At 41.9% G+C, this 13,086-nt stretch overlaps 1 protein-coding gene across 1 annotated transcript in view; it reads right to left on the bottom strand.

The window, feature by feature from the left end:
- Positions 1-13,086, bottom strand: part of GRIK2 (glutamate ionotropic receptor kainate type subunit 2) — a 1,085,136-nt gene that overhangs the window by 449,463 nt on the left and 622,587 nt on the right. Inside the window, exons 7-9 of the mRNA XM_040428804.1 lie at positions 8,323-8,466; positions 8,046-8,153; positions 1,047-1,160 (exon numbers count right to left, since the gene is read on the bottom strand). Coding sequence (XP_040284738.1) covers positions 1,047-1,160; positions 8,046-8,153; positions 8,323-8,466 — 366 coding nt within the window. The remainder of the gene's footprint in view (positions 1-1,046; positions 1,161-8,045; positions 8,154-8,322; positions 8,467-13,086) is intronic.

The following is a 13,086-nucleotide window of genomic DNA, read 5'->3' as shown; positions in this document are numbered from 1 at the left end:
AGCTAAGATTTAAACTGAGCACATGCGACCACCTCAGTGAAGTGGACAAGAAATAAGTAAAATAACAAACAGCGGGTGGTGCAATACAGATACATTTAATTGAATAGCTCAGTTGCCTAAACAAAATTTGTGATTGCATGTAATTAAGAAAGTATTCAGATCAAGGACTGGTTTGAAAAATGTAGAATATTTTTTTCTGGCACAAACCCTTTAAGTTCTGTACAGTATAATTGAATGTCTTCTCAGTATACTGATCAACTATTTTTATTTCCAGAAAACGGTGAATGGCCAATGACAGTTGGGCTAACCAAAATAGATGCTGTCTTCAAATGTTAACAATTAGCTGTTGAACAAGGAAGACACAATTCAATCCAGTGAAGGCGACTGGTAATCTGTGGTTAATAACCACTAGGTTTTGTGAACTAGCTAGTGATGGCTACCTTTTCATACAGGTTAATTGTTTCTAAGCAACAGAGTGCTGTTCACACAGCATGAACTGCTGCCAAGTAACAATGATTAGATACGCTGTAGGAAAGATCGGCAGCACATTTGTAATGTTCGTTCCCGATAATCACCCTGACAATCGGACACTGTAAGTCAACATTTAGGAAGTGTTCACTTCAGCTCTTGCATTTCCATTGTTCTGCTCTGATATAGAAACTGAACAATGAAAGTAAGTAAAGCAACAGAACTGTCCCACGGTGGACACAAACTGGGTCTGATGAACCCCACTGGCTGCATTATTTGTCCTGTATTTCTGACTCTGAAGCAGATATGAACACAGCCGTACGCCCTGCTGACACACTCAACTCACTACATTTCCATTTTGAATGTTACCAGCTCACAAGTCATCTTCCTTTTACAGGGAGGATCTCTATAATATCTATTCTAAACAGCCCAGCAGCAATTGTACTTTGATCTTTTCAGATCAGTTTGTGAGGAACCCATAGACTGAGCGGTCAGGGTGCCGCACATATAACAATGTAGTTATATTGATAGAGCTATATGAATTGCTTCAATTGAAAACTATGCTAACACAATCTTACCAATATAGTGGTCACTATAAGTGACCGATTTGATAAAGAATCTGTAATATTTGCAGGTTTTTCTTTCTGATTTTCTGTCATATTTAATCCACTGGCAGGATCCCATGTACCAATCTGCGGAATACAAAAAGAAAAACTGTTATTACAATGCTATAATTGGTATTTGCTATTAGATTTGTTTTGCACAATATACACATTCTGGTGGACTGAATGGGTATAGACCAAATACCAAGGGAAATAGGCACAGTTATAGTAATTGGGGATCACTATTCAGCCTAATGAGGGAAGTGCTTTAGCACCTATAAGTCTTCAGCTTCCAACACAAATTGTTATTTCTTTTTTTCACAGTAATTCTTAAGGTAGGAGTTGTGGAAGAAATGGTAACCAGAAAATGTGGGCTGTTACTGTGTGGAACAACAGATTGTGTCGCATAATGTATTTGATATTTGGATGCATAACATCTTTCCTAATTAGCTTATTGGATTTTACTCCTATGGGGATCATATTACTATCACTTTAGACACAGGACGACAATACCAAATGTATATGTATTAACGTTAAATTGAGGAGTGAGAGTTTCAAAGTATTTTGGTGATTTGTTTTCCAAAGAAAAGTAAAACTATGGCAAATGACTGCAAAAAAATTACTATGGGAGATTAATTAAACAAAATGCCACAATTGTAAACAAAAAAATGAAAAATGTCTAGAAAGGGTGTATCACACACAGAAACATAGGATGGGCACCAGTAAGGATACCTTGGGAAATGAGTATCAGTAACCATTACAAAGACGCACTTCCTACAATATACCAATAAACTGCGCACAACCATAATATTGCAGATAATATACAATATTTATTATACAAATAAAGATTAAATACAATATAAACCAAATGCAAACTCCATAATGAACTGGAGAATTCGGAAGGCAAACCTGCAGGAATGTCCATAATAAGGATAACATGGGGTCAAACGGGCACACATAAGTAAGATTTAAAAAAAAATCTAAAGTAATACAAACGTAATACAAATTTCACAATATTTAGTAGATTTTAAAAAAAAGTTCTACAAATTCATTTTGTCTCTGATTTGCAAAATGTTTTAAAAAAAAAATTGATTCAGGGCTGAATCAAGTCTACTCAAATCTAACAAGCCCCAATTACTCTGACCATTGGTATATAACACTCTAAAGACTCCTAGGGCTCATATTTTTTCTCTAAAAAAACTGAGAAAAATATAGCTCCTAGAAGACACAAGAGATCCACATTTAGCCCTTCTCTGAGAGAACTATGAAAGCCAGCTCTCTTATACCAATAAAACAAGATTGTTGAGTGCCTCAAAAGGAAACTGGCCTGGTTAATTGGGGTAAGGGACTGCTCTTAAGGGTGCATAAGGATTATTGTAGTGTAGCCAATGCAGCTCTGCTTTTGGGAAACATATATGCAAATTAGCATATTTTAAATCTACTGGCATCAGATAAGTCGAGTTCTCCTTTTTTTTTTTTTCTTTGAAGGAAAGCTAATTTGCATATCAGTGTGTTTCTGGAAAAGTGCAGCTCCGTCAGGTTTTTCCTAGCAAAGCAATGAATGGCCTATAAAACCATACCTCTACTAGGTACCCTCTATAAGGAGAAATAGTACCGTTTAGCTACTTGAAAACAACTGATGCATTTAACTTCACTATCTAGTGCTTGACTAACATATTTTTGGTGGCTAGCATGAAATAATTAGGGGTGTTTTTATGCTTTGTACTGAGTTATTTGTTTGAGTCTCTCAGCCTGTTAGCTACGATCAAATGTAGTCTGCTCTTTCTCTCTGCCTTGATTTGCCAGCCCAGGTCCTTTTGGGTACCCCTGCACTCTTTCTTTGAGCATCGTTGATTAAATTAAGCTTCAGCTCACTGCTGCTATTGAGTGTAGGGCTATTCCCCAGGGAACAAGAGTGCTCTGGTCTCTGATCTCATTTTGGCCTGTGGCTTAATAGTCTTGGTGTATGACATTAGACAGCACTTACTTGGATCTCGATAGCCGAAGATGACTATTAGAAGATTTTTCTCCGACTGCGATCAAGGAAAAGACTTCGCAAAAACTCTGCGAGGACTGAAGACTTCGGACTGAAGACTTCAGCCTCGGGGAACCCGACGAAGAAAAGAAGCTCGTCGAAGACCTTCCCTGGAAGAAGCTCCGCCCATCAAGAAGAAATCTGCATAGTCCCGCCCCCTGTGGAATAAAGGGACGCTTTGCAAAGCACCTTCAGGGAGAGGAAGGTTAGAGGGAAGAAGCCATAGCCTCGACCTCCAAGCCTACCAAGACCAAAAAGAATGCTTCAGAACAGAGGAAGGCCACAGAAGAGACCCACCAGGATGCTTCAGCCTTCACATCACGGGCTTCTGACCTGGTGGCAACCACCCCTCCGAAGCAACAGACTATCAGGAACCACAGCCCCGGCTCCCCACCCCTGGAGCCATGGATGAGGCAGACAGTCGTGCTGAAGCTAAAAGAGGGGGACAGGAAAGTGCCGGACATGAGCCAGGACGTGTTTGGCAAGAAGATGGTCTTGGAAAATGGATTATCCAAGCCCGAGGTGGTGAGCATCCATTCATTCATCACCGGGATGTTCTACATCATCTTCGCCTCTGTGGCCATATCTAAACAGTACTGGAAGATGGTCAAAGCGGCAAGCCCGGACTCATTTTTCAAGCGCTTCGTGGGCTGCTGCCCAGTCCAGAAGGAAGAGAGGAGAGTGACCGTCTCAATGTGGAACCCACACATCCTAGGCAAGGATATCGTAACCTACCTGATGCGATTCTGCACTGTGGTGAGGGTCCCCACCTACAACTTGGACGGATGGTGTGCAACACCTGCTCCGACGTTTTCTCTGGGCAACACTCAAGCGCTCATCTACTACTCCTACATGCCGCAGACCTGCAGGAAATGTGGCAAGAAGGGTCACAGGCTGAGCGAGTGCAAGGAGGTGGCCTGCTAGAACTGTCGTGTGGCAGGCCATGAAACCCTGGACTGTCCTAGGAAGACGGCATGCAACCTGTGTGGACTAGCTTCACATATCTACAAGGACTGCCCAAATAGAGAACGCACCTGGGCAGCAGTGGCGGCGGCCAGCGTGAACCCCACCCAGCCGCAACTCCGGCAGCAACGAGACCTAAAGTGAAGCAGTCCAGAGAAGAAAAAGGGTAAGCAGACACCTGACCCAGGCCAAGCTCCCATGCCCTCCCCTCCACGCCCCGCCCATCCTCCTCCCGCCCCGTCATCACCATCACTAAGATATCTATATCAATCTGCCTATTACCTCAGTGGCACCTTCTACCGCTCCCTGCCCAACCCACCCCATTGCCACCACTGCAGCAGCATTAACCACTCATATAGCTGCTGCAGCCCTCTCTATGGAGGAAATTCCCGCTCCTGCATTCCCAGGTGTCAGCCAAAGAAAAGGAAAGAGAAATGAGAGGGACAGCCCCATCCCTGACCACTCCAAAAAGAAGATGGCCGAGGTAGCAGAACAGTCACTACCCGACAAAGAAGAAGAAATGGAGCAGCAGGTGGAAGAACCAGTGGCCGCCAAAGAGGCACTCGACCAGCAAAACCTCCAGACCACTGAAAGCCTCAACAAGATTGACGCAGAGGAAATAGTGGCCAGCGGGGCAACCACCGATCCGCAAAAACTCCAGATGACCATAGCAGAGATCGAAGCCCAGTTCCAGTTGTTGCAGAGGCCACCCACAGACAGCGGGCAATAAGAAGAGAAGCCGCCGGACGACAGGAGTGGTAACTAAGTTGAATCATTTCCGCGAACCTATTTCTCTCTCTTACATGATGGCAAATTTTAACCTTTTTTCCATTAATGTTAGGAGCAGTAGGGATAGGACCAGGTGTCAGACGATACTAACCTTTCTTGCTTCTCAGGTTGCTGACGTGTACATGTTGCAAGAGTGTGCCTTTCTAGGTCCTACAACCATCTGGACAGGCAGTAGTCCCAAGGCCCCTCCTACTGGTCCAGTGGTGGTCAACTGAAGTTGCCATCCTCCTCAGGGAAAGCACTTTTACACTTGACTCCATCCAGGAGCTTGTCTACGCAGGCTACTTGTAGATGGTTCCTGGGCAGGAGAGCCGGTCAGGCTCATCAATGTGTACGCTTCCCCTGACAAGGGTAAGCGACTGGAGCTTTTCCAGGCCCTACGACTGCAGCTCGCTACCACTAGGGCCGTAGTGATGGCCAGGAACTTTAACTGCCCGATCGAGGAGGACAGACGCAGCTCCGGCACTTCGAGCAAGTTAGATGTCACTTCCAATCTGCTTATTGAGATTGTGACCAAAGCGTCCTTGCAGAACGTTGTGGGCTCCATGGGAAAAGCTCCATTAATTATACGTGGAGCCGACCCAATGACTCACTCCATTCTCGGATAGACTTTTTGTTTACCTCTCGGGCAGTCAAGCAGTGTAGGCACTCTATGATCCCTTGCTTCTTCTCTGATCACAGAGCCATTCATGTCCAGTGCATCCTTGGGAATGGATTCCAATACATCAAAGACCGACGTGTACATGCGGCCCTGGTCAGCATTGATCAGGAGAAGGCCTTTGACTGAGTGTCTCATGAATTCATGGGCAAGACTTTGAACAAGCTGGGTCTAGGCAGGATGTTTTGTTTGTTTCTTAACCTGAAATACCTTTCCTGTCCTCTCTGGGGTCAGACAAGGCTGCCCTCTTTCACCTCTCCTTTTTGTTTGTGTTATAGAACACTTTGCGGAGTCTATCTGGCAGAATGGAGAGATCAGAGGGATCACCGCACCAGGACCAGGACACTACGAGGTCAAGTGCTCGCTGTACATGGATGACGTAACCGTCTTCTGCACTGACAGGCATTCGGTGACTGCACTCATCCAGACCTGCAAGGAGTTCGGACAAGCTTCAAGGGAAAAAGTCAACTGCGAGAAGTCGGAAGCCATGCTCTTCGGGCACTGGCAACTGGCTTCTTCTGCCCCCTCCCATTTACCATCGAAACTGACTTTATCAAGATCCTGGGAGTCTGGTTCGGGAAGGAAGGCGCAGCCCTCAAGTCTTGGGAAGAACGCTTGGCCAAAGTCAACCAAAGAATTGGACTGAGAAGCCTCAGACAACTCACAATTGAGGGAAAAGCACACGTCCTGCGTAATTAAGTTCTGCCTGTGCTACAGTACACCGCACAGGCTTGGCCCCCTCTTGACACCGTTTCCAGGGCCATCACCAGGACAGTGTTTTGCTTTGTTTGGGGATCCAAGATGGACAGAGTGAAGCGAGCAATCATGTATAAAGAGCCCTGCAAGGGCGGAAAGGGCATTCCAGATCTGCCCACCTTTCCGCGGATTGCCTTTGTTTGTGACAGCGTACGTCGGACACTGAGAATAGCGAACGGCTCTGCGGGCAAGACTATGTCTTGCTTTTTCCTCCTGCCCCTCCAGTGGGGCCTGGGCTGGGACAAGTGGGACAGCTCCATCCCTTACAACTGGCACACTCCCTTGGATTATGGAGATGTCATAAAGTTCATGAGGGAACACCAACTGGAGGGCCTCAAGCCCGAATTGTGGAAACCAAAGACTATCCACAAGCTCATCAGAGCAAAGGATGCGTTGGAGTCAATTCCAGGGATCCACGATGACACCATAATGACAGTTTGTACTAGTGTTTCGTCAGACAGGTTAACCAGCGGGTACAAAGACTTGTCATGGATGGCCATCCAGGGTTGCTTGCCCATCCGATCATTCATACATGCCAGCAACCTGAGCAAAACCCGGTACTTTCCCAGATGCCCTTTCATGGGAGTGCTTCTTTGTGCAGGGCCTGTTGGATGCCCTGGAACATGAAATCAAAGACTCTGTGCCCAGGAACAGCCTGCAATGCACTTTGGTGTTGTATGGACTATTTCCTGGGATTCATACTGTCTGAGCCATCCAGGAGGTCTTGCGCCTTATGAACTGTTTTAAGGACGCTATATGGTTTGCAAGGAACCGGCTCGTACTCAGGAGGGGGAACAAGTCCGTCCTGGACTGCTGCAGACTTAGCCACAGTCTGCTGCGGGATTACAACATCCTGGACGTTGACGATAAAGAAGAAGACTAAACCCCTCTCCTTCCCCCTCTACCCCCGTTTGTTTCTGTCTTCTCAATAAAGCTTCGGGCATGTTATTTCACCCTCCCTACCCCCACCCCTCATCACTGTCTTAATGCTTTGTTGGAAAGTTTTGTGATTGAATAGGTATGCTAGTGTAGCATTCATTGTGATGTTCAGTGTAGGTTAGCCTGTGCTTTACATAACAATGCCATGCTGGCAAAGAAGACCATAAGTAATTTATTAAGTGCTGCCTCATGGCCTGTGCTGCGTCACAGTACTAAAGTATGTATGTATAACGATTGATTTCAAAAAAGGCATTTCAAGTCTAATGAAATCTTGATACTATATCTGCTTAAATTTTTTGAACAACAGGCCTTTTATTTATAAAAAAAAAATGGTTTGCTTAATTGGGTGACTATACAAAGCTAGGCTGTACAAAACCCAGTTGATATAGTACTCTATATGTCTTTAGAGCTCAAGTACAGTTCTACAAAGCATATGGATACATAGACGCTGTAGACAGATTGGTTTATAAATATCACTCACAATTATTTTGAAGATTAATAGTAGCATTTATTGAATTAATAACTTGGGGAGGTTGCTTTGAAAATGAATTGTTCATATTATACAATTAAATAATAAAATAGATGCAATTAACCAGCAAATATTACTCAGGGAATATATGCTTTTTAATTTACCTTTAACGGTTTACTTGCTGCAACTCTTTAAAACACTCCTGGGCATGTTCATTAGTGGTTTATTGTATTGCTAATAGCGTAAATTTATTTTAATTTCCATGCTGAAGGAAACTTTAAATAACTAAAGCATCAAAATCAACCTTTATTAGATTACTAGTCAGCATGCACATCTCTGGCTTCATAAGTTGAACATATCAAGTACCTTTTCAAGGCCTTCTTCCTTGAGACTGATCACATCTAAATCAAAGTCAGTCCGTAAACCATTCGTTTTATTAAATGTTATTCTGCCTGTGAGTCCTTCCCAGTGAGCCTAAGAAAGAAAATAACAATTTGCTTATTTAAGGTATGAAAAAGTATTCATGTTAATTAAAAATGCAAAAAGAATGCAATGCATATAATAAATGTAATAAATGTAAATCATTTACCATGTGAGTTGTTTATATGTTCAACTTTAGATGAATTATAAAATAAAGACTTACCTCTTTTATGAGGTTGATAAACCGAGAACCAAATCTCCAAGGTTTATGTCGATTACATTGCAATGAACTAACTGTCATCTGTGGAAATTGTTGTACAGCCACTGAGACCACATGCACGGCATCATACATCAGTGCTGCATCCGTCTGAAATAAAATAATATGTTCTTTAGAGAATTGATGTTAACTATAATAAATTCACAATATAGTTATATATACAATACATAAAACACTGGAATGGATTTCATGGGAGGATACCACAGAGGAAGCCACTGCTGTCCAAAGTAAACATTACTGCACATTTACAGTTTGCACAAGAGCACCTGGATGTTCCACAGCAGTACTGGCAAAATATTCTGTGGACAGATGAAACCAAAGTTGAGTTGTTTGGAAGAAACACACAACACTATGTGTGGAGAACAGCACACCAACATGAAAACCTTATCCCAACTGTGAAGTATGGTGGTGGGGGCATCATGGTTTGTGGCTGCTTTGCTGCGTCAGGGCCTGGACGGATTGCTATCATCGAAGTTTATCAAGACATTTTGTAGGAGAACTTAAGGCCATCTGTCCACCAGCTGAAGCTCAACAGAAGATGGATGTTGCAACAGGACAACGACCCAAAGCATAGAAGTAAATCAACAACAGAATGGCTTAAACAGAAGAAAATACACCTTCTGGAGTGGCCCAGTCAGAGTCCTGACCTCAACCTCATTGAGATGCTGTGGCATGACCTCAAGAAAGCGATTCACACCAGACATCCCAAGAATATTGCTGAACTGAAACAGTTCTGTAAAGAGGAATGGTCAAGAATTACTCCTGACCGTTGTGCACGTCTGATCTGCAACTACAGGAAACGTTTGGTTAAAGTTATTGCTGCTAAAGCAGGTTCAACCAGTTATTAAATCCAAGGGTTCACATACTTTTTCCACCTGCACTGTGAATGTTTACATGGTGTGTTCAATAAAAACATGGTAACATTTAATTCTTTGTGTGTTATTAATTTAAGCAGACTGTGATTGTCTGTTGGAACAAAATAGTTGTGATGGCACACTCTCATCTGGTATAAACTGAAATAGGTTGTTGTGTTTAAAAATTTATTTATTTATACTTTTGGTGTAAAATCAATTTGATAGACTGGTTAAATGCAATTTGATAGATTGGTTAAATGCTTTTATAGTAGATATCCAGGTGTTGTGAGCAGGCTGGATATATATATATATATATATATATATATATATATATTACTGTAGCTGAGTAAATAGCTGAATACACAAGAATATAAAGGATGCAATCGTATATATCTGATTGGAAAACTGTCTTGGTATGGATTCCAAGAACTAAAGTGCTATATGTAGACTGGATACACTAAAGTGCTGTATGAACTGGATGTATAAAGTGCTAGATGTGGGCTGGGTACAAAAATTGCTGAGTATCAGCTAATAATGTAAAAGTGCTATGTGCAAGCTGAATACACTAAAGTGCTGATGCAAGCTGAATACACTAAAGTGCTAGTGCGAACTAAATACACTAAAGTGCTAGTGAAAGCTGTATACACTAAAGTATCTAGGCCTACTTGCAGATACAGTGTGTATATCCGGTATGGAGAACTGTCTTGGTATAGATTGCAAGAACTAAAGTGCTGTATGTAGACTGGATATACTAAAGTGCTGTATGAACTGGATATTCAATAGTGCTAGATGAGGGCTGGGTACAATGGATGCTGTGTGTCAGCTATAATGTAAAAGTGCTGTGTGTAAGCTGGATACACTAAAGTGCTGGTGCAAGCTGGATACACTAAAGTGCTAGTGCGAGCTGAATACACTAAGGTGCTAGTGCGAGCTGTATACACTAAAGTGCTAGTTGTGGGCTGGATACACTAATGTGCTATATATAAATGGTATGTATTAGATTGCAATATGCAAGCTAAATATTGAGTGCTGTAAATAAGTAAGTGTGATAAGTGCTAAATGCAGGCTAGGTGTATGGCCACAAATACGCTGAATATATTCAGTGCTGATAAAGCAAGAGACCACGTGGGACGCCGCGTAAGATCCTTGCAGGTCAAAGCAACCAAAACCGGCGAGGAGTGGTAACGTACCCAAACAGCTCATAGTAGCTGAACTTAGACTATCAAGTTTGATTACTACATATATACACTCACCTAAAGAATTATTAGGAACACCTGTTCTATTTCTCATTAATGCAATTATCTAGTCAACCAATCACATGGCAGTTTCTTCAATGCATTTAGGGGTGTGGTCCTGGTCAAGACAATCTCCTGAACTCTAAACTGAATGTAAAAATGGGAAAGAAAGGTGATTTAAGCAATTTTGAGCGTGGCATGGTTGTTGGTGCCAGACGGGCCGGTCTGAGTATTTCGCAATCTGCTCAGTTACTGGGATTTTCACGCACAACCATTTCTAGGGTTTACAAAGAATGGTGTGAAAAGGGAAAAAAACATCCAGTATGCGGCAGTCCTGTGGGCAAAAATGCCTTGTGGATGCTAGAGGTCAGAGGAGAATGGGCCGACTGATTCAAGCTGATAGAAGAGCAACGTTGACTGAAATAACCACTCGTTACAACCGAGGTATGCAGCAAAGCATTTGTGAAGCCACAACACGCACAACCTTGAGGCGCATGGGCTACAACAGCAGAAGACCCCACCGGGTACCACTCATCTCCACTACAAATAGGAAAAAGAGGCTACAATTTGCACGAGCTCACCAAAATTGGACTCTTGAAGACTGGAAAAATGTTGCCTGGTCTGATGAGTCTCGATTTCTGTTGAGACATTCAAATGGTAGAGTCCGAATTTGGCGTAAACAGAATGAGAACATGTATCCATCCTCTGATGGCTACTTCCAGCAGGATAATGCACCATGTCACAAAGCTCGAATCATTTCAAATTGGTTTCTTGAACATGACAATGAGTTCACTGTACTAAAATGGCCCCCACAGTCACCAGATCTCAACCCAATAGAGCATCTTTGGGATGTGGTGGAACGGGAGCTTCGTGCCCTGGATGTGCATACCTCAAATCTCCATCAACTGCAAGATGCTATCCTATCAATATGGGCCAACATTTCTAAAGAATGCTATCAGCACCTTGTTGAATCAATGCCACGTAGAATTAAGGCAGTTCTGAAGGCAAAAGGGGGTCCAACACCGTATTAGTATGGTGTTCCTAATAATTCTTTAGGTGAGTGTATATACCTGTAATCCGGTTGATATTTTCCCCACAAAGTGGGAACATTTATGATCAAAACTCTATTCAACATCAAGTCACTATTTAGTCGACGTCAACATCGAATGTTCCATCTAAGAGACATTCCTGATGCATTATGTCCTAATGACATTTCTTCCCTTTTGGTCCTGAACAACAATTCAGTGCACATAATTTGTATGCATAGTTTACCTGGTGGTTTTCCTGATTTTAAGCACCTATGCGTACTGAACAATCTATAATTGTGTATTTTTAGATAATATTGTTTACTTTTATATCCAGGTTTACTGTATTTCATATATTCAGCGTACACTGAACATCGTATATATCTTATTTGCCCACAGCACTGAATATATTCAGCATATTTGTGGCCATACACCTAGCCTGCATTTAGCACTTATCACATTTACTTATTTGCAGCACCCAATATTTAGCTTGCATATAGCAATCTAATACATACCATTTATATATAGCACATTAGTGTACCCAGCCCTCATCTAGCACTATTGTATATCCAGTTCATACAGCACTTTAGTATATTCAGTCTACATACAGCACTTTAGTTCTTGCAATCTATACCAAGACAGTTCTCCATACCGGATATACACACTGTATCTGCAAGTAGGCCTAGATACTTTAGTGTATACAGCTTTCACTAGCACTTTAGTGTATTTAGTTCGCACTAGCACTTTAGTGTATTCAGCTTGCACATAGCACTTTTACATTATTAGCTGATACTCAGCAATTTTTGTACCCAGCCCACATCTAGCACTTTATACATCCAGTTCATACAGCACTTTAGTGTATCCAGACTACATATAGCACTTTAGTTCTTGGAATCCATACCAAGACAGTTTTCCAATCAGATATATACGATTGCATCCTTTATATTTTTGTGTATTCAGCTATTTACCCAGCTACAGTAATATATATATCCAGCCTGCTCACAACACCTGGATATCAACTATAAAAGCATTTAACCAGTCTATCAAATTGCATTTAACCAGTCTATCAAATTGTTTTTATACCAAAAGTATAAATAAATAAATTTTTAAACACAACAACCTATTTCAGTTTATACCAGATGAGAGTGTGCCATCACAATTATTTTATTCCGATTTACTGTCTACATGGTCTTTAGGTGTACCAGTGTATTAGCACCTCTATCCACATTGCACAGCCAGTGAGCCACTGAATTACTTCATTTCCTGTGATTGTCTATTGTTGTGACTTAGATTAAGATCAGATCACATTTTAGGACCAATTTGTGCAGAAATTCATATCATTCCAAAGGGTTCACATACTTTTTCTTGCAACTGTAAATATATATATATATATATATATACACCAACAGCTTTATATTTTGAAGTATATATTTTATAGTGAACAGAGAGCAGCTATGTATACTTTACCACCCTCCGTTTACCGTTATGGGAGTTTCACACATATCTCACATGGATGACATATCCAATGGATATGTCATCAATGTCTCAGATGGGCTAATCACTTTAAGATTCACAGGTTTTTTAAACACAGCATTA

Source organism: Bufo bufo, chromosome 4, assembly GCF_905171765.1.
Source record: "Bufo bufo chromosome 4, aBufBuf1.1, whole genome shotgun sequence".
NCBI classification, from domain to species: Eukaryota; Metazoa; Chordata; class Amphibia; order Anura; family Bufonidae; genus Bufo; species Bufo bufo.
The sequence above is the reverse complement of the archived record's forward strand: the minus strand, read 5'-3'. Positions and strand labels throughout refer to the sequence as shown.